General features: G+C 46.3%; 1 protein-coding gene across 7 annotated transcripts in view; it reads right to left on the reverse strand.

Moving 5' to 3' along the window:
• Positions 1-822: 822 nt before the first annotated feature.
• The window catches only part of Dnmt3b (DNA (cytosine-5-)-methyltransferase 3 beta), a 46,418-nt gene continuing 22,033 nt past the window's right edge, over positions 823-25,207 (reverse strand). For 4 of the 7 annotated variants that reach the window (XM_013514153.1, XM_013514152.1, XM_013514151.1 and 1 more), the window contains exons 4-22: positions 22,599-22,712; positions 21,291-21,416; positions 20,459-20,668; positions 18,774-18,932; positions 17,229-17,336; positions 16,243-16,387; positions 13,849-13,971; positions 13,659-13,703; positions 12,494-12,573; positions 12,163-12,275; positions 11,562-11,745; positions 10,725-10,809; positions 10,059-10,204; positions 9,089-9,179; positions 8,637-8,785; positions 7,680-7,765; positions 4,609-4,678; positions 3,750-3,868; positions 823-2,390 (exon numbers count right to left, since the gene is read on the reverse strand). In XM_013514153.1, the coding sequence (XP_013369607.1) occupies positions 2,249-2,390; positions 3,750-3,868; positions 4,609-4,678; positions 7,680-7,765; positions 8,637-8,785; positions 9,089-9,179; positions 10,059-10,204; positions 10,725-10,809; positions 11,562-11,745; positions 12,163-12,275; positions 12,494-12,573; positions 13,659-13,703; positions 13,849-13,971; positions 16,243-16,387; positions 17,229-17,336; positions 18,774-18,932; positions 20,459-20,668; positions 21,291-21,416; positions 22,599-22,712 (2,295 nt within the window). In that variant the 3' untranslated portion in view covers positions 823-2,248. Of the gene's footprint in view, positions 2,391-3,749; positions 3,869-4,608; positions 4,679-7,679; positions 7,766-8,636; positions 8,786-9,088; positions 9,180-10,058; positions 10,205-10,724; positions 10,810-11,561; positions 11,746-12,162; positions 12,276-12,493; positions 12,574-13,658; positions 13,704-13,848; positions 13,972-15,746; positions 15,807-16,242; positions 16,388-17,228; positions 17,337-18,773; positions 18,933-20,458; positions 20,669-21,290; positions 21,417-22,598; positions 22,713-25,207 lie in introns of all 7 variants that reach the window. The other 3 variants (XM_005384861.2, XM_005384863.2, XM_005384864.2) reach the window with 3 other exon arrangements.

Below are 25,207 nucleotides of genomic sequence, written 5' to 3' on the forward strand. Positions count from 1 at the left end.
GGCCAGCCTGGGAGGCAGTTCAAAGACCAGCCTAAACTACATAGTGAGGCCCTATTGAACCCCTGCCCCAAAATAAAAATGAGGAATCAGAGAGGAACCAAGTCTCACTGCTGCTCAGTTGATGAACTACCCTGTGTATCCCATCCATACCTTATTCCCTTGGAAAGGGTTTTTCCTTGGCTCTGGCCTCAGGACACCTACATAGCTGGCCCCAGATAAACTAAGATAGGGCTACTGGTAGGAGTCGCGGTTTAGGTGTAAAAGGGCAACAGATATATTCAATGCACGGTAGGACTTTAGTCTGAGGCATCAGTTGAAAGCACTCATTCCCAAGGACACCCAACAGCTTCCTCAGTGAAGGTGGCTGTTCTGCAAAATGACAACCGGACAGCTGTGGAGCAAGGTGCAGCAGCAGAATTCCTGAGAAGTATGAGAACTGCCCCCAGCATTCTTGTGGGTGGTCATCTAAAAAATAAGGTCCGGCTAAGGGTTTCCCAGATGTTAGGCTTTAAATGAAGACTCGGAAGCCAAGGTTTAGACATTCAATCATTGTGATCCCTAAACCAGCAGCATGAAATTCCTAGAGCTCACCCCTACATTTTCTAGACAAAAAATTCAAAGTAGTTCATAGCAGGAGCAGCCCTGTAGGGGATGCTGGTTCATCGGAATTTTGCTGGATCCAGTGGGAGGACCCTGGGTTCTCCCACTATACTTAAAAGAATCACCTGCCACCACCAACAACTCTTACACTGTCGCCACCCCCCAACACTGGCCCTGCCCAACTGACCTGCAGAAGAACAAAAGCGACACCAGACTGTTATATATAGAAATACTGATTTTAATTAAACAGAATAAGGTAAACTCTAGGTATCCATTATTGTATGGCCTAAAAATTAGCAAAAACTGTTGAAACAAGGCACAATATTCTCCCCATACTTGTTATGTGGCTCCACTTACAAAAAAATTTTAATGAAAACATGAACATAAAAATAGAAGACTGAGATTTTAAAAACTATATAAAGCCCCACAAAACTTGTCAAAGTTGTTCCTTGTCCTACGAAATAGCACCAGCAAGAAGAGTAAAAAGGTGTTAAAAACCATTACTACAGCATTTCTGAAATGCAGCGTGTCTGACGTCCCATCCCCTAAAAAAGTGATGTATTGTGGAATAAAAAAGGATTTTAAAATCTCTGGAAGGAGGATCAAGTTTTTATTGCAGTTTCCCCACCATCTCTTAGATGCAGGGGCAATGTGCTCTGCTTCTGGCTGTCACAGCTTCTTGAAGACAGATGAGGAATTAGGGTTTCAGGCTTCTCACAGGACCTATGCCTATTGAGGGTAGGTCTTTTGGGAGGGGATTGGGGTGCTCTTGTCTAAAGTCCCTCCTTCCTTCAGGCCCCTGACATAGGGAAGAGGGAGGTAAAGGGTAGAACTTGCCCACCTAATACATGGCAGCTTGTATGATACAACTGAGCCACCCTTTCTTTCCTGAGCTCCTCCGAGGGTTCTATTGCAGTCAAGGGGAGGGATTTAGGTAAGGGTGGCCCCTGCCCTTGGATTAGTGGGGAAAAGTAGCCCTGAATGTGGTGACGATGACATCATCCCTGCTGAAATCATCATCAAGGGAAATACTCTAAAGGCAGACTCCAGCGCCTGCAGCAAGGCAGGGAAATATGCTGGGTAAAATTCAAGAAAGATATACATGTCACTTCCTCTTCGGCTAGCCCTAGAAAAAGACATCCCAGGCCCTTAAAATGTCCCTCAACTATGTGTCTACAACTGAATACTCCTGTAAACATGAAGTTGCAGACATTTTTAAAAAGTTGTACAATAACTGTCTTGGATTATTTTGCAGCATTGACCTGAGTCTTGGAGAGCTGTCAGCACTGTAGTTTTGGTATCTTAGCTATCATTTCTCTGAGTGGTATACCCAGGAGAGGGGAGAAAAACATTTCACTACCTACTTCAAGTTTTAAAGTCTTAGGAGAAGAAAAATGAGCACCATGTTTGGCCGCTCTGAGCAGCCAGGTCTGAATTGTGCGCAAGGAGGCAGCACCTCGGGCTCAGCCTGCAACAGAGGGTCAGGTGGCCCTGCTCAGACTGAGCAGGAGAAAACTGAGGTACAGTGAGACCCACACAGCTGAGCTGAGGAAGGGCAGAGCTGGGGGCAGCACCTTCAGGAATCAGGGCACCTCTGTGGCCCTGGCTCTGCCCCCACACCCCAGTGCCAGAGCAGGTCTGGGCAGAACTATTCACATGCAAAGTAGTCCTTCAAGGGGGCGAAGAGGTGTCTGATGACGGGCACGCTCCAGGACCTCCCAAGCAGCTTCTGGCGGGCACCACGGCCCATGTTGGACACGTCCGTGTAGTGTACGGGAAAGCCGAAGATCCTGGGAGAGCACCGGGGTGAAAAGACAAGGAGTCAGAAGTGCCTGACCCTCCCAAGAGCCACTGGAATCCTAACATTGGCCAGGTGGCCAACTGTGCTGTGCTGTGACTTTCCATTTATCCCACCCCCATCAGCCAGGCCCACAGTGCCCTCGAATGGGCCCTTTCCTGCCTGCCAGGAGACCCAAGTTCTACAGAGCACTTGCTCAACAATCTCATCCATAAGGACACCTGCCTGGTGCACCCCCAGCACTAGCACCACCTTCCTGATGCTTATTTGGTATGCTCAGGGGACCTTTCTTGATTGCATCATAAGAATTAAGAACCATATGATTAAATACCAAGCAATACAGCAATCATGTACATGTATCTTCCAAACACAATGATGGGGTAAGTTAAGCAATTTCCTTTAAGGAACAAGGTCACTCACAGAAACAGCCCAGAAGAATGTCAACCATCAGAGACTCACACAAGTTATAGTGAGTATTCCTAAGCATCCCAGTTCTGTATACAGGTATGACTAGGCCTGGCAGGAGGGTACAGGTAACACTGGATCCCAGTATTAGACAGCTTTAGAACTTGATAATATAATTAACATAGCTCCACTCAAACCTTTATATGTTTGGGTCTCAAATCAAGAAGAATCTACAGAATGGATTGAGCAAAGTTATTCTCTACTCCTGCTAAGAGATCTATAGTTTATTTATTTAGTTTTTGGCACTGAGAATCAAACTCAGGACCTTGCACTTGTCAGGCAAGCTGCGCCACTGAGCTGTATCTCTAGCCCTAGAGATCTACTGTTAAGCCAAAGAAATAAAACTAGAACTGAAACGTCTGGAATGAAAACAACATCTTTGGAACGCAGTCAAACATGTAAAGAGGAAAATTCATAACTTTAAACTACATTACCAGTGAATAATAATTTTAAAAATAGGAAAAAATCCACAAGACTTGAAATCAGGCATGGTTCTTTGCACCTAAGTAGACAAATCTCGCACCATAAAGGGAAAAGGGAGAAGACAGAGTGTGGCTTAAGCAGAATCAGCTATAAAACGAACAACGTGGTAGAGAAATCTTCCTAGAAGAGCAAGGGGCTCATCTTTGACTGGTTCCTCATATATCCTGACTCAGGCGGTGCTGACCTCATGCGTCAGATTGCTCACCACCCACCATTTCTACCAGGAAATAAGGGCTAACTGAAAAGGTACTCTATTTACTCTCAGACCCACTCCCAGGAGGCTGAGAGACTATTTTAGAATTAAGGTAAGCATCTTAGTTTATTTGTGCTGCTGCTCTGGACAATACGTTCCTCCCCTTCCTGTCTCTGCACCATTTCCCTCACCAAGTGCAGCCTTGCTCACCTCTCGAGCTCAGTGCACCACAAAACATCTTCTTTGCCATTCATGACAACAGGGAAAAGTTGGTTTTTCCCCTGTCTGATCGAGTTCGACTTGGTGGTTATTGTCTGTACTTTCTTTAACTGGAGAACAAAACGATACGGAGTGAGTATAGAAAGAATGGGTCCAGGTGAGGTCAAGATGCAGGAGTGCCCAGAGTGGATGTGGAGAGAAGGAAGGAAGGGTGTAGGAGAAGCAGCAGGATGAGCTTGGAGAAGGGAGGAAAAGTTAGAGATCTGCACAGAGAATAATATTTTGTGTGCCCCACAAATGCCAAAAAGTTTGTGATCAGGAAGGACCAGGCTCAGAGAGAATAAAAGAAGCAAAATGTGACCATGAGTAAGATCATGAGGGGCAAGAAGACACCAAAGTTACTAACCAAAGAGTAAATAAAACAGAAAAACCACCCAGATACAGAGAATGGTCAACTGCAATTTGGACAAAATGGATCTTCGCCTGATGCAGAAATTAAGAATTATGTCTTTTAAGTTTTAACAGTGACTAACATAATTTTCTTTCTTTTCCTTTTTTTTATGCAAAAGCATCAAATATTCTTTTATTACTGGAAAGGTCAGCTGAATCCTGGATCTATGTATCCAGTGTTAACAATTAGAAAGTCTAGTTGCCTTTTCTCACAATGATTATGTGTTTATCAAGAATGTCTCCTACTCTCTGTATGTGAAAAAGGAATAAACAATTATGCAGGGAGAGAGAGCCAGCACCAGGAGTCACACGTGGAGGAGTAGGATCAACTGGACAGCACACCAAGGTCACCAAGTGCGTTCCCCAGAGAACAGCAGTACAGGCCATTTGCAAGTCTTACCTTTGCTGTCCTACTGTATTCCAAGCAGTCCTGCAGCTCGAGTTTATCATTCTTTGATGCTATCACAGGCCTGGGAACAGCCAAAACCCATTACTCTGTAGAGAGGCCTCAGCTAGGCACCTCACAGGGCAAGTAGGGGGGATGACCACCAGCAAAAGTGTGCCCTGGCAGAGGACAGGTTACAAATACATTGTCCCAGCTGGTCTGGGAACACCCCACCCCCCATGATTGACAGAGCAATCCTGCCATGTGCACAAGTCTGCAAGCCATGCAGAAGGGGTCAGCCCAATGCTGAGAACAACTGCTGTTCCTCCTGAACTTTTTTTTGGAGACAGGGTCTCACTATGAAATTCAAACTTACCTCGAACTTACAGTGATCACCTGCCTCAGCCTCGCAAGTGCTGGGATTATAGGTGTGTAACACCATACCCAGCTTCCTCCTGAGCTTTATTATTAGTCAAAGCCAGGTTCCAAAGCGAGGAAGGAGAGGACAGCACACTGGAGGGGGCATAAGGAGAACCCTCTGAGCCCACCTCACAGTGCTTGCTGGCTGAGTGGCTTGAGCAAGTCATGCTACCTCCTTTGGAGTGAAGCCTATTTGGGGGTTTCCTGGGGACGGATCCCAGGGCCTTGTATGTGAGAGGCCAGTGCTCAAACAGTGACATCCCCAGCACCTTGTCTACTTTTATTTTTTTCCCCCGATACCGGGAATCGAACTCATGACCTCATGTTTGCCAGGCAGGTGCTGTGCCGATGAGCTAAATCCCCAGCCCACCTTGTCTATTTTAATGAGAAGCATTAAACATATCTTTGTGAGTTTATTTAATACTACTAATATGTCCCATCCGTATGATTTGGTGGCTCAGTGCTAGAAAAGCAGACTCAGGAGACTTGTCGATAGGTGCTGCACTCATGGAGAAGGCCATAAGGGGGTTCACTTTAGCTGGACATGCGGCACACACCTGTAATCCCAGCACTCATGAGGCTGAGGCAGGAGGATTGCAGTGATTGAGGCAAACCTCAGCTACAGTGAGTTCAAGGTCAGCCTGAACTGCACAGTGAGACCCTATCTCAAAAAAAAAAAATTTTTTTTTAAACTTTCACTCTAGAAACCTGATTTGCAAATGCAGAAAGAACATAGCCAAGAAGAGTAAGTGATAGAACCAAAAGGTGTTGAGCAGTTCCAGAGCCCAAACCAGGCAAGATGTCTACACACAGTTGATGAGCACCATAGTAACCCCTCTGGGAAGTTCAAGGCCAAAAAGAACCTCAGATATGACAGTGAAAAACGCCCACAAGGAGTAAGAAATCAAACCTGTCCCTAGACTCCACAGATTTCCTTGCCTCCCAGGTTCCAATAGCCAAACCTTCCTGCATGGACCAAAAGGAGCTGAGAGGCCAGGGAAAAAGGGGAAAAAGGCCAGCCTTGTGCAGGTTTGAGTAATTAAAAATCACAAACTAGCCAGGTATGGCTGGTGCACACCTGTAATCCCAGAGCTCTGGGAGGCCGAGGCAGGAGACTGCAAGTTCAAATCCAGCCTGGTCAGTTTAGCCAGGTAGCAAGCCCGTGCGTCAAAATAAAAAATAAAAAGGGAGTAGGGATATTCCTCTCCAAAGACACTGGGTCAAAACACCAGTACAAAATAAATAAATAAACCCTATGTAAACCAGATTATTTGGGTTTCAGCCCTAGCAATGCTTGACATCCCTACGCCATAATCCCAAAAGGCTCAACTGCCACTACACAGCCTTTCTGCTCCACCATCTAACGCATAAGCAAATGCTGCAAGTTCTAACCTTTAAAGTGTCTCAAATGTGAAGCTTTGTTACCAACTCTACAGGACTGCCTTGCTACAAACCCCAGCCCCACTCACACTTGTGTCTTCTCCCAATGGATAAGGAGTCCTGAGGCAAAGCATAGTAATCAGCCATGAGTCCTCCTCCTTTAGGGAACACAACCACCTAAGCTGTTCACGTGCTAATAAAGTCCTCCACCCAGAAACTACCAGAAAGCTAAAGCACACTTCATCCCAGCTGTTTAAAACGCCTATACTTTCCCAGGCCTATGTAAAGCTAAGTGCGGTCACATAAGGTCCCACACCTGGAGTTTTCTGCCCTTGGTTCCCAGTCTGTTCTCCAGCTGGTCTAGAAAACCACACCAGACAAGACTTCACATCTTTTCCCTTCTGCCTAGAATACTCCAGTAAGTACCTGACTCTTACTCTTCATTTAGAGTCCTGCTGACGTGGGGTACCCGCATCACAAACTCTTCCATTGCCCACTCCCCACCCACGCAAATGCAATCCATTACTGTCTTTCTACCTTTCTGCCATTAGCAGATCGTTGCCACAAGAGGCACTGACCTCAGTGTGTTTACTACTTAAACGGCAGCAGTACAGCAGTGCCTGGGAGAGCTCTAATGTTAGGTGCAAGTAGCCCCATTTCATTCGGAACATGGGCACAGTGTAAGCGAAAGGCAATGATACCCCCCAGAGAAATTCTCCAAGCTACCTCAACATTCTTACTCTAGCCACACTTTGATAAATGCCACAAATGATCACGGAGGCCCATGTGTAACTAAGGAACACCCAAGTACCTTTGGTATAGGACAAAAAGGGAGAACTCTTTTGATTAAAAGTATCTGAGGGAGACAGTCTTGGGGCTAATGCCCTGCCAATCTGATCTGTCCTCACCAGCCTGATTAGTTCACATCTGGGACAGGAGGGATGAACCTTTAACCACCCATTTCCACATCCTAATAGATTTTGACATAGCAGCAAGGAGAACAAAATAGAGTGTGAAGGCAACAATTTACAACCTCACATCCATCTGGCCAAAAACAGGACTTTTAAGGATCAGTACCATCTGCAACTAGAAAGTTACTAATAAGCCTAAGAGATCCTGATAGATCCCCAAGTATTTCCCCACATCACAACAGCACAGGTGGGGCTGAAGCCCACCCAGGGTGGCCCTGTTTGACAGCATAACCTTCAACTTCTAGAAAGCTGGAAAGCAAAGCTGACACCATTGGCAAACATGGCTGTGAGGTGTCCCACTCAATTCTGTGTTACCTGTTCATCCCAGGTAAGTTCCCCCAGAAGTATCGGGCCCTATGAGCAGCAGAGACCTTGATGGCATCAATCATCACTGGATTACACTGCAGGGAAACAAGAAGGGAGCTGCTAGCAGCCTTCATCAAAATTCAGGCACTGATCAGAGCAAGGCTTTACCTGTGCAAGTGACAGGCTGATTCCTGGCTATAGAAAAGGTGTGGATCCACCCAGTGAAGAAAAACAAACCAATTCCCACCAAAGGTCTGACTAGAACAGACTGATCTCACATATAGTGAGTACAGTAAAGAGTTCTAATCAGATTCTAAGAATCGATATGGGTCTTCTCTAATGACAGAACCTGTTACCAAGGTAAAAGCACCATTTCTATCACATCAAACCTAAGCTGTCATAATTCTTGGAAAACTCAATGTCTTCAGTATACTACTCAGCTTCATAAAATTTTGGGTTGTTTTTGTTTTTGTTTTTTTTTTTTTTCATCTTTTTGAGACAGGGTCTGACCTTGAGCTCACTGTGCAGCCCAGGCTGGTCTCAAACTCACAACAATCCTCCTGCCTCAGCCACCTGAGTGCTGGGATTACAGGCCTGCATCACCACGCCCAACTGCCTTGATAAATATGAAGCAATGCATTGACTTCCTTTACCCTAATGCAGCCATTCAGAATAAGGATTAGGAAAAAGCTATCTAGGCTAAAAGCTGAGTAATGTTAACAAAAACTGTTTACAATGCATTAGCAAGACCCATAAAATCAGGCACTGCCAAATCTAACCCATACCCTTTTTTTTTTTTTTCCCCCCTCCGGTACCGGAAACCGAACTCACAACCTTGCGCATGCCAGGCAGGAGCTTTTTGCCGCTGTGCAAAATTCCCAGCCCCATCCATACCCTCTTGAGCAACAAAAAAATCTTCACTCTAGTTGTCTTTGACAGGGAGGCCCCCTGGGTTCATTCTCTCACCTCCAGGAATCGTGAAATGTCCCTCTTGTCGCCAACCTTCATGGCTACAACATTCTCGAACATCCAGAAGAATGGCCGGTCATCCCCCTCCTTGGGGCGTGAGTAATTCAGCAAGTGGTAGAACTCAAAGAAGAGTCGGCCAGTGCCCTCTGCTCATGAAAAAAGAAGAAAGAGTAAGGCTTTTAATCACAATCCCCTGAGACCCATAGGTCCCAATCCCCTATCACCCGTTTCCTTGGGGCACTCAGGAATGATGGCAGCAAGGACAGAGGCAGGAACAGTGCACTATCTTTTAGAGTCCTTCCTGGTCCAGGGACTCACAAGTGCAAGCACAGTGCCTAGGGACCTGAGGTTCCCAGTAAAGTTGGACAGGCGGGAAGAGTTCAGAAAGCTCTACTCAAATCAAGCATCACAGGGGCTCTGAGAGCCTCCAGAAAGGAGGGGTTGCTCACCATACAGGCCTTTCCTGGCTGGATTTACATTGGAGAGATCATTGCATGGGCTTCCACCAATCACCAAGTCAAACGGGCCCCACTCTTCAATCTAAAGGAAAAAAACAGACTCAGAGTGGAACTGTGATGAGCAGAAAGCTCGTTGCTAGATTGGTATTGCAAAGGGAGAGCACTGCCTAGCATACAAGAGGTCCTGACTTCCATCCACAGGCCACCCCCAAAAAGACAGAACCTGAAAGCTCAGTGCTCTAGATTCTCAAGACCTCAATCACTAAATTAACTATTTCTAAGTAACAAGTCTTACCACTAGAACTTAAAGTACCAGGTTCTCTCCTACCCACAATCATGGGTGCTGGGGAGGGAGACAGCATGTGCTAAAGGCCGGGGGCTTAAAAGGATGCGGAGAAGGCAATGGAATAACACATTGGAGAGTAGTTGCTGTGATCACACCCGTAATCCAAGCACTTGGGAGGTTGAGGCAAGAGGATTTTGGTTTAGTTTGAGGCGAACCTGGGACTACATTAAGTGAGTTCAAAGTTAGCCTGAACAGGGGGCTGGGGATTTAGCTCAGCGGCAAAAGCGCCTGCCTGGCATGCGCAAGGTCGTGAGTTCGGTTCCCGGTACCGGAGAAAAACCAAAAAAAAAAAAAAAAAAAAAAAAAAAAAAGTTAGCCTGAACAGTAGGTGGGCGTGTGCCACACACCTGTAATCCCAGCTCTTGGGAGGCTGAGGCAGGAGGATCGTCACAAGTTCGAGACCAGCCTGAGCTACAAAGTAAGTTCAAGGCCACCCTGAACTTCACAGTGAGACCCTGCCTCAAAAAGACCAGGAAAAAAAAGGGGAAAAAAAACAAAACAAAGTTAGCCTGAACTACAAAGTAAATAAGACCCTGTCTCTCAAAAAAAAAAAAAAAAAAAAAAAAAAAAAACCACACACCCAAAAAAAAAAACACAGACAAGATGAACACTTACATTTTTCTTAGTGATGTTCCTGACATCATTCACATATTTGATATTCCCCTCGTGCTTCACTGTTCCAACAGCAATGGACTCTTCACATATTTCTGAGGCAACATACTTCTCCACTTTAATGCCCAATTCTTTCAGCACTAAGTACCCTAGAGGGGCAGAGAAACAAGCATGGAAGTGAAGGTAGGGGAGTCTGTTAATGTGGGCAGTACCCCGCCCACTGGCTGTGCTAACTCCATGTTTGGGGAAGCCTTGGGAAAAGGAGCAGGGGCCAGGGCTGAGGGTGGTGGTAGCTGTCGCTAACTGGATGCACACAGAATGAAAATTCACTGCTCAGATACCTGAACAAAACATAAAACAAAATGCAAGACCTGAGAAATGTATCCTTTAAAGGGAAGCAAGAGCCAGGTGTTGTGACGCATGCCTGTAATCCCGGGACTCCAGAGGCTGAGACAGGAGGATCAAGGCCAGCCTGGGCTACATAAATGAGTTCAAGGGCACCCTGCACTACACAGGAGACACAGTCTCAAAACAACTACAAATAAAACAACAAAAATGGTAAAGAGAACCTAGAGTGCTAGGTGGTAAGAAGGTGGCAAGGGATACAAGCAGTTGAACGAAGGTAACTCCCAGACTGCCCACAGTGGAGCCCTCACGTGAACCACTCACCTGTTGCAATTCCATCAAACAATGACAGGACTCGAATGGGCCGCCGTCGGGATGCGGGAATTGCTGGGTACAATTTTGGGGCCTCCTGCCAGATGTAAGAAGAAGCTTGAGGGAGGTGAAGTAGCAGGGGGAATTCTCAACATCTCAGAGTAGCAGGTTGTCCCCATTGGCAAGATAAGATGCAAACCCTGATGTTGATGGCAATTGCTAGAACATGTAACACACCAGCCTGCATGTGGTACAGAAGGAATTGTGAAATGTCCCTCATGAAATTTCCTAGCACCTGAAACACAGCTGCACTAGTACAAATACCAAGAGGAAAAGACAAGGCCAGCAGGTGCAGTAGTGCATGCCTATAATCCCAGCTAATTAGGAGGCTGGGGCAGGAGGATCACAAGTTTGAGGAAAATTGGGGCAACTCGGCAAGATACAGAGACAGACAGACAGATAGACATACACACGCACATGCACACAACCTGTCAAGAATGATCCCATACTCCCTCTAACCTCTAAGAATGGTAAATTCACTCCTACAAAAATGTGAGAGTGAGGAGCAGAAAGGAACAGAGTAAGTTACAGAAATCCTTGCCGTCATCATCCAAACTAACAAAAAGGCTTAGCTCTACAAGCTCCTCTTAACCAGTCCTGTGCATTCCTCTCTGAACAGTCAGAATTGTACAAAAGGCATGAGTTAGTCAGCAGGGGCCCAGGGCAGCTAGGCTCAGACAGGCTATTCTGAATTATGCGTCTTCATTTGCATTAATTCTAATTGAGCATTCTAGACAGTTCCAGAACGGCTGCCCTGGGACCCGTGGGGCCTGACACAGTGTGACTTACGTAATCAAGGTTTGAGTCACTGGTGAAGAAGGCCTGCAGACGCACGTTCCAATCCTTCCTGCGCCGCAGGACACCATGGCAGCGCTGGGGGAGGCACATGTAGCAGCTCCAGGGCTCTTGCAGCTTGGCCTCTGCGGCGGTGCCTGCACCCACCAGCACCTCCAAACACTCTACACAGAAGCACCTGCACCAAGAGACCAAGGGATGTCTGTTACCAGGCAGCCCTCCCACTTCCCCAAGAAATGGCAACACAGTGCCCTATGACATATCAGGCTTCAGCTGCTCCTCAGTGTGGCCGGTGACGATGAGGTCTAAAGAACTTCTTCCTTAGGTATCCTAGTCCTCTAAATCCACAGGCTCTTGGCAAACAAATGCGGCCTCCAAGTTCACCAGATGAGCTCCAAGGAGGATCCTCACGGGACACCTCACTGCCCTCCTTGACACACCCCTGGACTATCCATCCTTATGTGGATATTTCAGGTCTGGACACAAGGACAGTGCCAGCCCCCAGTTCAAACACTCCCAGTCTGTGCCTGGGATTGGATTAAACGCTGACAACTGCCTTGGGGCTGCAGAAATCACAGGGTACAACGGTGCTTACCGGCAACAGCTTGTGTTACTGCAGAGAAGCAGCTCGCGGCCCTCACAGCACACAGTGCAGTAGGACTGATAGCCATCATCATCATACATGTAGAACAGCTCCAGGAAGCGATCCTGGTGGGCAAAGCAAAGAAACAAATGCCAGTGAAACCAGAGGCCAGTTTGCCCACTGGCTAATGCCCTAGGACATATCCATGGAACAAGTCACCCGCCCATAGCCTACTGCAATGGCACCGTGAGAGGCTTCACTAATGACTAGGGCAGGTGCTATTTTGGAGGAGCGAAAAACAAGGTTGCAGAGAATGGAAGGGGAGCTGCAAGTTAGGACTTACCCGGCACATCTGGCAGAGCCCTCCCTCAAAAAGGGGGTGGAAAGACACAGGGTTTTTCCTACCACAGGGCAAGCAGCTGTCTGTAAGAAAGACAAGGTCAGAGATTATGACAATTATGGCCCTAGCATCAGCTGCTGAAGGCTTGGGATGGAAAGTTCTACTGCAGCAATGCACCAAGGATACTCAAAGCTTTATGCCATGCAACATGCTTACACTCTACTCCTTTCCAGTGTTTCCAAGTTCCATCCCATTTCAGACACTAGAAGTCAAGTTCACATGAATAAATAGAAGGTGACAGAAGATAAGCTAAAGGGCTCCCCAGGGAGGAACACCCAAGCCAGGACACTGAGCAGGAATAAATTTTAAGGGCTTGCATGAAAGATTAGGACACATAAAGCATTTCTGGTGATTCTGGGTGTCTGATGACAGGACATGCTCATGGCTATACTTTAGCAACACAGCACATGGTTCTAGTTCCAAAGCCCAGGCCCTTAAAATTAGCCACTCTGCTAAACTAGGATGGTCTTGGGCATTATAAAAGAGGGACATGAGGACCAATGTATCTTAGAGTACATGAAGGATCGTGGGTCCAAACTCAAGTACTACCGCACACTGCTGGAAATTGAAGCTTTCCCAAGAGCTTCTGGCATAAGTGTGTGTTTTCTCATCCCCCACCAAGCCACCACTCAAGAAATATTCATGCACAAAGTTACAGGGACTGAGAACTCCATTGCTCTCCCATCAATTCCATTAGGTTTGTTCCAGGCAGTTTTTGGTCCAGTGGGAGAAGTTCCAAGCTGGGGTCAGCAGTTAGCTTGCAAGTGCGACAATGGCAAAGCACATCTGCTTTTCACTGATGCACTAGTTCCAGTTTTTTCTTAGGGTGCATCAGGATGCCACTGATCTGAGTTTTAAATTGGGGTTCTCTTTGGCTGAAGTGACCCAGCTTCCATTGTTACTCTACCTGAACTTTGCTACTCACTTACATCAGGGGAAAAAATAATCTGAAGTAAAAATAATCACACCCCACAGTCTACACAATGGAGCAAGTAAGACACGGGGAGCAGAAACAGACTGAGTTGAGGCACAGAGCCAGATTAACACAAGGCAGGGGGAGGTGGGGAAGGGGTGCGATGGAAGGTAGGGCTGGAAGCAGGAAGAGTACCTTCCAGATTGCTCTTGTTGCTGAGGACATCAGCAGCCATTTGTTCTGTTGAGGAAGAGGAGAGAAGACACAAGGTGAGGCCAGGGGCTCCGCGCAGTGGTCACACCCAAGGTCACCATGACCTTGGTCCCACTATATCCATGGTGGTGTGCAATCTGCCACTCTAGACTCCTCTCCCCCCAACAATCACCTCGGCTCTGATCTTCTTCTCGGTCTTTGCCATTGTTATAGCAATTGGTCTTGAGGCGTTTGGGTGGGGGACAGTAGTCAGAAGTGGCAGAGTCATCAGCTGTGCGTCTTCGACTCTTGTTCTCTATGAAAAGTAAGCAGAAGGCAGCCGTAGCTCGGCTGAGGGCCCAAAAAGAAGGTAGGCCCAGGACAAGACTGTGCGAGGCCTGGAAGCCAGCTGCCATGTAATGCATGACAAGGCACCCACAGTGGGTGAACAGGGCCCACAAAAGGGCAGGACAGGACAGGACAGGACAGGACAGGATCCCATTTGACCCCTGCTACCTGGGAACCAGAATACAGGTGGAAGGGGCTTTAAACATCCACATATGAAAGAATACATCCTTTTGAACCTACCTCAAAGGACAACAGAATAATCCACAGCTAAATTTGATACCTCTGTGTCTAAGATGCCTCTCATACTGTGCAATACCCACACATGTCCACTGAGCACACGAAACAACTGGTGACCAAGGGACGGGATTTTACATTGATCATGAATGTTGATTTAAAAAAACAAGTTGGGTCCAATCTCAACTATAGCTCAGTGGCATAAACATCTGCCTGGCAAGCATAAGGTCCTGAGTTTGATTCCTGGTACCAAAAAAAAAAAAAATTAAAGGGCCAGGGATGTAGCTCAGTGGCATAAGCGCCTGTCTGGCAAGTGCAAAGTCCTAAGTTTGATTCCCAGTACTACAAAAAATAAATAAAGAAATAAAGAAAAAGAAAAAAGAAAATCAAGAAGTGACAAACTAGTTCACTTGGACTAACTTGGACATTTTTTAAAAATTCCGGTAGAGGGCTGGGGATATAGCTCCACGGCATAAGCGTCTGCCTGGCAAGTACAAGGTCCTGAGTTCTATTCCTGGTTCCAAAACAAAAACTAAATTACAGTGGGGTTTGAAACAGTTTCGTACTTTAACCCAGGTCTCCAACTGGTACTTCTCCCACCTTAGCAGCATGATGGCTGGGATAACAGGCATGCACAGTCATACCTGTCTTAAATCCACTTTGCAAATATAGGTTTTAAGTACTCAATCAAAATTTATTTTTTGTTTTTGGGCGTTTTCTTTTTGTCTTTTTAAAACAGTGTTTTGCTATGCCTTGCAGGCTGGTCTTTAACTCATTTTGCAGCCCAGGCTGGCCTTGACCTCAATGATCCTCCTGTCCCAGCCTCCCAGGTATGCATCACGATATGCCTGGCCAAAATTTGTAGTTAACCTGTATTATTAACCTGTACTTAACAGATGCAGTACTCCCAAAAACACATTTGGAAAATAAAATGGTACTAAATAGACAGGTGAAATCTCAAATTTTTATACTGACTGGATGTTGAAATGCTAGCATTTTGGAATTGTTAGTTTTGACAAAATATGAACAGTATAAATTTCACCTGTTTTTTTTTTTTTTTCTTTTCAACCACATTTCTAGGAAATAATTTACTTTGGTTCGTATTCTATAAGTGGAATTCTACAATTCAGCTAAATTTATATTTCCGTTCAACCTGTGGAATCCTAATGGGAATGGTTAAATTCAACTCTTCACCTAGGAAAGAATATCATACCGTCATTCCAAACAACAAGGACTCTTTAATGACAAAATGGCATTAGTAGTGCTTATTGTATTAATGTTGAGAAGAGGGAAAGTAGGGATCCCAATGGTGTCAGAAACGGCAGAAGATTGTGCACCCAACAGTGTTAACCTGGGGCATCGGTGAGGGTGAGGAGGGAGGTGGAGGGTGAGGAGCTGAAATCAACTCTAAGAAATTTGATTTGTCTAGTAACCACTGCACATTCTAAGAAAGTGAAAAAAGATAGAGCGGAGGAAATAGAACGTAGTCAAAAGACGGGAAGCGAATACCGTGTTTCCTCGGTCCTAATTTCCTACTGCCTGCACGACGCACCTTCGACTTATTAACCACTTTTTTGGGAGAAACAAAACAAAACAGAAAATATCACATTAAATGTATGGACTAAGAAGATCTCTTGCATTTCAGGAAATCACAGATGTAACAGAAGATATAATATTGGTCAAAATGTTCGGAGATGGCACATAATTCAAACACTTAAATTTTCTCCACTGACTTTAAAAAAAAAAAAAACTTATTTTTCAGAACAGGTTCAATCTCAACTATACGCCCATTACATTTAGCAGGCAGGGAAGAGACTGGGGAAGGCTAGGGCTGGGTCTGCTCTTAGATGCAGAGACTATTTTTCATCAAGCTGGCTCCGCAAAGCACAATTTGGCCTAGATCCAGGGGTAGGAGAGCTAGGCAGGGCAAGGGCAGGTAGGGGTGGCATATATCCAAGGGCTGCACCACCAGAGGCAGTAGGTCCTGCCAGTGAATTGTTCCCACCTGGTTGCTTGTTATTCGGTTTGAGGCCCTCGACACCAGTGGGCTTAAAGCCCCCATGGGCCCACTCCAGCATGGGCTTCAGCTGGTCCTCCAGGGAGTCTCCAGGACTGATGGGGAAGTTCTTGCCAGCACGCACCCTGGCTTTCTGCAAAGATATAAAGGCAAAGTCGGTGGTGAGTGGGGCAAGGAAGGGGTCCCATCCAGGGGCCATCCTGCTAAGGCTGACATTGCCCTTACACTGCACCCTTCGTGGCTGGACACCTGTCCTGGACTGTGGTATGTGGTGAGGAAGGAATGGCCTGTGCGGGACACAGGGAAGAGGCTACAGGTGCAGAGGGGGCTAAGTCTCCACAGAAATCAAGCAGGGTCACATTTTTGTAGAGAATTTGAGTGATCGGCTCCCTGTCAAAGGAGGCGACCCTTACTTACTCAGCTCTGCGGCTTTAAGATATAGGACCAACCTCAGCCTGTTTTATTATTGTGCTAAATAAACTGGCGGCCTAGTCAGGTATCCATTAGTTAGTGGACTGTGGATTTATGTGTCTAATGAAGCACATGGCACCTACCAGAGGCTGCCTCAAAATGCTAGAGGGACAAAAGCAGTTCCAATGCAGCTAGAATACTGGACAAAATCCATTGGCTCACAGGGGCCAGCACGGCCCACAGAGAAAAGACAGGAGTCAGCTGGCCTCAGCTGCTGCCCAAGCTTGGCCTTGCACTCCTCACACCACTTGAGGAAAATAAGCTCTGAGGTGTCCCCATGCCCACTTACTGACATGAACGCCCCAGTTCTCATGGCTCCTACTCCTCAACTCAGCTGTTACTGGAGGTCTGGACAAAGCCTCAAATCCCTTTCCATCTAGACCTGCCAGCGTCCATCCCAGTATCCCTGTCCCCGCCAAGCCATCTTTGGCAGTGTACAGGCTGAGCTAGCTCTCAGGTGGGCTCTTATTCGTGCCTGTTCAGGGCCAGGGAGCCCATGTTACCTCCAAGGCATGGTACATGGCCTTCCTGTAAGAAACCAGTTTGTTATACGTAGCCAGGTTAAAGTGCTGGCTGAACAGCCCCAGAGCCACCAGTTTGTCTGCAGAGACCTAAAAGAGAAAGACATCATCAGTATCAACACCACATCTGTGCCTGAGGTTTTCATGTGCCCCACAGGGCCAGCAATAAGAGGCCGAACGCATCTTAGCCTAGAATGGTGGTGGCGAACCTATCAAAGCTCTAAAAGTTTTGCCATGACTGGCCTACAGCCTATTCATGGCCAGAAGGCAAACATGCCAACACCAAAGGGCAGGAAAAAAAAGCAAAAAAGAGAAATGGTGCAAGTCCTGACATATCCTATTCCCAAAAACTTGACACCCACATCCTCGACATTTCACACTGGGACACCATGACTGTGGACAGATAGAGCCACATGTATGCTCCCTTCTGTAGCACTGACACCGTGTGACAGAGCTGAGACGGTCCTGGACCTCGCTCTACATGCACCTGTAGTTGGGATTCTGACTGTGTTCTTCAGTCCACCCTAAGCCTGACAACAAGACTTTCATCTTTAGACATTTTACAAGTGGAATTCATGTCACTGGTGCAGAACAGTGACAGAGTGAGCAGTTATTATGATCACATGAGTGTAAGTTTCTGGATCTCATGTCCATAGACACTGAATAGATTATGCCAGAGTGTGTGGAAGAGATGCGGCTGTGTGTTCAGGATCTGTGCTGTTCAGTGTTCTGTTCAGAACTGCAGGACGTGAGGGCTCCAGAGATCAACTTCACCGTAGCCCAGAGCCTCATCTCTGTCGCTCGAGGTGTGGCGACCATTGCTGAGAAACTGACAACTGCTTAACATGAGCCACAGTCAGACATGTCTGGAGCAGGATCACTCCATTTCTGACGCCTATCTGTCGAAAAAGCCACAGGTACATGGTAATCTCATTCCAAAACTACCAGTTTTTATCTGCACCTTATTAGCACCAGGCCTTGTCTGGCCAAGCACATTTCACGGCTCAATGGGCTCAGAAGTTACTAACAGTTTGTTCCTTAGTTTCACAGGATGTAACTGCCTACATATTGCAGGCCAATATTGGACCAGAACACTGGTCTTTCTGCTCCCTCTGCTGGTCAGAGAGGGACTCTGCATGCAGTGTTCTCACATCAGATTTTTGTTTTATTCTTGCCCTGGAGCCCTAAGGCACAATAATTCACAAGACTAAAACTTCAAGTTGAGTCTACACCCCTTTTCGTCCATTATTTCCCAGTTTGCTGCTCATCAGGAATTTCACATAATCACCAAGTCCGCAGCTCCATATTTAGTCATACTAGTAATTTTTTGTCCCAGAATAATAAATGCATTTGATGTGTGTGTAGGCTAAGCTCTGGCCCCATAGACCCAACTCTGTTCAAGCTCCCCACCACAGTAAAAGTCTTTCCTACTAGACAGTATCAAAGTTGTCAAAGTGACTACAAAAGGAAGGGAGCTCAGACTTCAGGTCTGAGCGCAAGAGATCTCCCCCATGACCCTCAACTCACCTCGGAGAACTTGCCATCGCCAAACCACTGCACCCATCGCATGCCAGCCATGGCCTGGCGTTTGGAGGTAGCTTTCCAAGACACCACCATGGCAGGCCACCAAGAAAAGCCCTTTATTTTTCCCCACACGAGGTCCCCTATGCCAAACTCTTTCCCGTCCTGGAAGAAAAACCACATGAAGAAATCACAGTGATAAAGGAAGACCATTATAGTCAAATTCTGCTCACATGACTGATGCTGATGGCAATAATTAGCTTGTCATAAAGTGCGAGCACCAGTTTGGGGTAAGTAGAGTGCAGTGGTCAATTTTTTGGTCACACAATCCCCGTACAGTCATAAAATTGAAGGTACCCAATGGGCTTTTGTGTATGTGGGTTATACTTACATCTGTGTGTGTGTCTTTTGAGCTATATAGTTCAGGCTGGTCCTGAGCTTACTACAAAGCCCAGTCTGGCCTTGAACTTATGGTGATCATTCTGCCTCACGTGCCCAGGGCTGGGGTTACAGGTATGCGCCACCAGACCCGGCCTTAAGAGCTTTTCAGAGTATAAGCAAGGTCACCTCAGCACTGAGGTGGAAAAAAGTAGATCTCAAATTATTCCAGTATACCTGTTCAGGGGTGGCAGCCATGCCTGCAGTCCCAGCACACTGGGAGGCTGAGGAAGAAAGATCACAAGTTTGAGCCCAGCCAGGCCAGTACAGAGACCTCGTCTCTTAAAAAGTAAAGGACTGGGGGTGTAGTGCAGTGTGAAGACCCTGGGCCCAATCCTCGTCACTACAAATAAAGTATATTGACTTTACTCTGCAGAATTACACATAGGAAAAAGGCAGCTGGGCAGGGTGACGAATGCCTGTAATGCCAGCACTCTGCAGGCTAAGGCAGGAGGATCACCAGAAGTTTGAGGCCACGCTGAGCTACATAGCAAGGCACTGTCTCAAAACAAAAGCAAAAACAAGCAAACAAAAACCCAGCAATCTACCCATATCAGTACATGCAGGTACCAAACAGCTTCATGACTCAATGCTGTTGGCTAATGAAACTATGGTCTACACCTCCGGATGTATTATAGACACATGAGAGACAACTCTTAGCTCTAATTAAAAAGCCAGTGTATAATCAGATGTACATGAACAAACACATTATGTTTGTAATGTTTGTGACATCACATGTTACCCGCACAAACAGTACTTCCATCTACAACGACCAACGTATAGAAAATTAGTATTCACCTGCTAACTATAGTGCTTAACTTAGGACTGATAAATAGCAAAAAGGAAAGGCCATGTTACATATGGAAGGTATTAAATTAGAAAAATTGCCAGGCACAGTGGTTCATGCCCATAATTCCAGCACAATGGTGGCTGAGGAACAAGGATCACAAGTTCAAGGCTAACATGGACTACATACTGAAACCCTGCCTCAAAAATCCAAAACAATAAGCTGGGTGTCATGTTGCTGCCTGCAATTCCAGGACTTGGGAAGCTGAGGCAGGATTCCTTTGAGTTCAAGGTCAGCCTGGATACATAGCAAGACCCCTGTCTCAAATGAAAAAAAAAATTCTAAAATGAATAGAAATGAGCAAAATGGTAGCACCAGTATAATCACTGTAAGTTACCCCTACAGTGGGCAGTAACTGTTTTCCTTTCCTTATATTAAAGGTATTCAGATATATGCTTTTATGCACCTCATACTCCACGTCATCTGTGTGTCTGCCCTCGGCATCCACCTGAGAGGAGTCCAAGCTGTCTTGCTGGCTGTCCTGGGCCAGGCTGGTGTAAGGGGTACTGCTGCTCTGGGGTGTTACGTCGTCATCCGTGAGGTCGATGGTGAGGTAAGGGCTGGCAGGGGACGACCACGGCGTGCCTGCAGATGAAGTTGCCCGCCGCCTCAGGGACTGTGGACAGGAGACAGTTGGGACCCCAGTTAGGAAAGCAAGTGCGTGACAGACACCTGCACCCCCAGTGGGTTCCCCCACGCACAGAAAGGGCAAAGAAACAAGTGAAGAAGGCAGAAACCACGGAGGACAGTTTTCCAGAAGTTTCCCTGAACTGGTGGCAGAAAGTTGTTGTACCCATGCAGAGGTAGACACAGACTGGGGGATGCAACAACAGTAATAAGAGGCTGCAGGGGCTCAGCTCAGAGGTCAGTGGTTGAAACACCCATGGCACACTCAACCTGGCAAAGAGCAAAATCCGCTGGGCTCCCATAGGCAGCTGAAGGAGTTAAGGAGAGAGAGAAAACAGTTCTGGAATCAGTGGCCTCCAGCTCAATTCCAAGCTGAGGCAACAGCCCAGTGAATAGGAAATTTCCAGGTTGCAAGCATAGTTCCATCCAGGGCCAGGACAGAAGATAAGCTGCTGGCCTAGAAGAAGCTTACCGACACCCAGGAGAGAAAAGAAAAACAAAATGCTGACAACCAGGCGTGTGTGTCCTGAGAGGCCCCACAACACCTGCCATACAGCAGGGGACAAGAGGCAGGCAGACTTCCCGTCAGAGACTGGGGCATGGGGACCAACCCTGGTAGCCGGGAACTCCACGGGGGTCTCATCCATGTGACTGCGGCCCTGCCGGGCTCGGGTGGAACGTGGGGAGGGCCTGTACCTCTCCCGGCTGGAAGCACTGCTGTTATTTCGGGTTCGAACCTGGAAGTAAGATAGGATAAATGCTGCACCTCAGGTACCTGGAGGAATGAGGACTGCAGGAGGTGGAGTGTTCCATCCTGAGGTGGTCAGGGGTCCCTGGTGACCTCAGACCAACTGCAAGTGACAAGGTAATTAATTAACTTCCAGACTGACTTCCAGCTCAGAAGTTGCCCTGTTAAGTGTGATAAGATGGGCCGGGGATGTAGCTCAGTGGCACAAGCGCCTGCCTGGCAAGTGCAAGGTCCTGGGTTTGATCCGTGGTACCAAAAAAAAGTGTGATAAGAGGTGAAGTGGCCGTGTGACACACCTAGAACAGATCCTGCTCTGCTATCAATGAACTCAGAACATGTACCTGCAAACTGGGATTAACAAATACAATGCATGTTTAACCTAAACCTTTTTTTTCCAAAATAGAAGCATAAGGCCAACTATTAGTCTAATCAAGTCAGAAGTGCTTAAACCCTGTTTTCTCAAAATTGCCCCATTTGGGGTCCTGCAGCCCTATGTTCAAATTCTGTAGATGAGTAGGAGTAGATGTATAAGGTTGGGGAGGTTACTGGAACCTTCTCATGTGTCAAATGGGAATAAAACACCTCAAGCCTTGCAGGGGAGGTTATAGCCACAATTAGAAGTGTCTCTTAGGGGCTGGATGGTCATGAATGATAACGGCCTTCCCAATCCAGATCTCAGACTCCATATGTGACCCACAGATCAACCTGCAGGACTGAGAGGGCTCCCACAGGAAACTGATAGTGGAGTTATAGCCCTGTCAAACATCAACCCATTAGCCGGGCATGATGGCGCAAGCCTGTAATCTCAGCTGAGGTAAGAGGATGTTTTTGCAAGTTCAAGACCAGCCTGGGCTACCAAGTGAGCTCAAGCCAGTCGGAACTCCATAGCAAGACTCTGTCTCAAAAAGACCAAAAAATAAAATAAAATAAAATGCAACGAAATGAAATGAAATGAAATAAAATCAACCCAGGACAGATCTAAGAAAAAACTAAACATCTGCCATGAGGAAGAAAGGAACAGCGTGTGAACTGAAACAATCCACACAGGACAGTGTGTGGACCTTGTTGCCATCTTGCTGTCACCTGTGTTGTCTCCAATAGGGAGATGGCCGTTTTCTGTGCAGCACTGCGTGGTGGGAAGGGCCTCGGCTCAGCACGCGTGACAACTCACCGCTGGGCTTTCCAACGAAGTCCTGGTTTCACGGAAGAGCTTGGGCATCACTGGAGTGTCACAGCCATCTCCTTCCTCCCCCTCACCATCTCTGTCTCCATCACCAGTCAGATCCTTTGCAAAGGAAAGACAATGAACTTTTTTTTCAGTATTGGGAACTGAACCTAAGGGCTTTTCCCTGAACTCCATTCCCAGGCCTTTTGAGACAGGATCACTCTAAATGGCTAAATTGTCCAGGATGTGTTCTAATTTTTGATGCTCCTGCCTCAGCCTTCCAGAGTGCTAGAATTACATACAGTGTATACCACCATATCCAGCAAAAAGTTCATGAATTATATATCAATAAGTACATCACAACCAAATTAGCTTTTAAAAAAACTATAGAAATACATAATATTAAACTCTTGTTAAAGAGTCCCAATATTGTCTACCTAATTTTTCCAATGAGATATTTTTATACTTGAAAGTAGTCAATGAGGGCCGGAGATATAGCTCAGCAGCACAAGCACTTGGCTGGCAAGCACAAGGTCCTGAATTCGATTCCCGGTACAAAAAAAAAGAAAATGGTCGATCATATTGAAACCTACCATAACATTAATCCAACACTCAAAAATATTGTCAACTATCGTTTTATTTTGGTGGTACAGCCGGGGATACAGCTCAGTGGAACAAGTGACTGTGTGGCAAGCGCAAGGTCCTGAGTTGGATTCCCAATACCCCCCAAAAAATTTGGTGGTACTGAAGGTCCTACAGATGGAGCAAGAGCCTTACATGTACTAGGTGAGCACTCTAACACCCAGAGAGATTTTATTATAACGTATCTCCCCAAGAACACAAACTCAAGACAGAATTACCTTGAAAACAGCATAAACCCCACAGCAGCCACACATCACAGAAATGAGAGGAAGGCAATGCTGAAGACTGACCAACCAGCTACAGCCAGCAGGACAACCCATAGCACATGGGAAAAGACCCAACATTAACTGCACAAGGGGGATATTTCTTGCTTTGTTTTTTCTGGTACCGGGAATCGAACTCACGACCCTGCGCTTGCCAGGCAGGCACTGTGCCGCTGAGCTAAATCCCCAGCGTCCCCCGACCTTTTTTTTTTTGTCTTTTTGAGACAGGGTCTCGCTATGCAGTTCAGGCTGGCCTTGAGCTCACTTTGTAGCCCAGGCTGGTCTTGAACTCATGATAATCCTGCCTCAACCTCCCGAGTGCTGGGATTACAGGCATGCACCACCATGTCCGGCAAGGTGGATATTTCTTTATACAATAATTAAGCAACGTCACAAACTCTATATTATTCCCAGTACAAACCTCCATCCTCACACCAAATCAACACACCCAGAGAAGACAAAAAAAAAATGCAAACACTATCCAACCTAGAAAAGGTCTGGCTCAAGTGTTAAGAACTTGGCATAGGGGCTGGAGCTCAGCAGCACAGCGCCTGCCTGGCAAGCACAAGGTCATGAGTTCAATTCCCGGTACCAGAAAAAAAAAAAAAAGAAAGAGAACTTGGCATGGTGCCAGGCTTGTCTTAGCACTCAGGAGGCCCAAATCTGAGCCAGCCTGTGCCACATAGTTCAAGGCCAGTCCAAACTACATAATGAGACCCTGTCTCAAAAGAACAAAACAAAAGAACTTAGGTAGTCATCAACTCTATAGCCTTGTTCAAATTCACTCTCTCCCTTCCAAATAACAGGATTTCCTCACAACACAACTCAAACACTGGGAGCATCAAAGGTGTGCTTGTAAGGCACACCTGCAGTAAGGAATAACCAACATTCATTTATTTACATCTATCATGCTTAGCCCAGTGCCACATGCCACAAGGAAATGCTCGGGTTTTGGTCCAACAGTATAGTCATTGCCCAGCTCTTGGTTAGCACCTGGATTCCTGTACTAGCTGCCCATCAACACCAAGACAATGGGTGCTATACAAGGATGCATTTTCATTATTCATGACTATCTCAATGTCTGACCACAGCTCTTTGAAAAAACTAACCTGACAAAAGTCCACAAAGAGTAATTGTAAAACTGAAGGCATAAGTAAAAAACATGACAAAGCTTAAATTTTTAAAAAACTTGTGAAGTAAAACTGTTGAAAATCTCCTTGATAGGGCTGGGGATATAGCTCAGGGGCACAGCGCCTGCCTGGCAAGCACAAGGTCATAAGTTCAATTCCCAGTACCAGAAAAAAAAACAAAAAAAAGAAAAAACAAAACAAAACAAAACTTACAAAGAAAAATCTCTTAGAAGTAATGAACAAGTTTTTCCCAACTTATAAAAAATTCCAAAAAAATTTGAGGCCACATAACATGGTATCAAAACCACAGGCATTTACAGAAATAAAAAAAATCCTATGTAAATCTGAATCGGGAATAAATACATTTTTAAAAAATTAAGGACTAAGGTTGTAGCTCATTGGAGGAGTTGCCTAGCACTCAAGGTCTCTCCATTGTATTCCCCTCACTGTAAAACATTTTTATCAATGACCTCATAGGGCCTAATCCAGCAATAAGTGGGCAGCTTGTGTATTAGAGCTTTATTAATGCCCCTCTTCCTCCAGATTGAGCCTGTAATCCCAGCACTTTGGAAGGTGGAGG

The sequence above is a fragment of the Chinchilla lanigera genome, unplaced genomic scaffold (assembly GCF_000276665.1).
Source record: "Chinchilla lanigera isolate Chin_1 unplaced genomic scaffold, ChiLan1.0 scaffold00021, whole genome shotgun sequence".
NCBI lineage: Eukaryota > Metazoa > Chordata > Mammalia > Rodentia > Chinchillidae > Chinchilla > Chinchilla lanigera.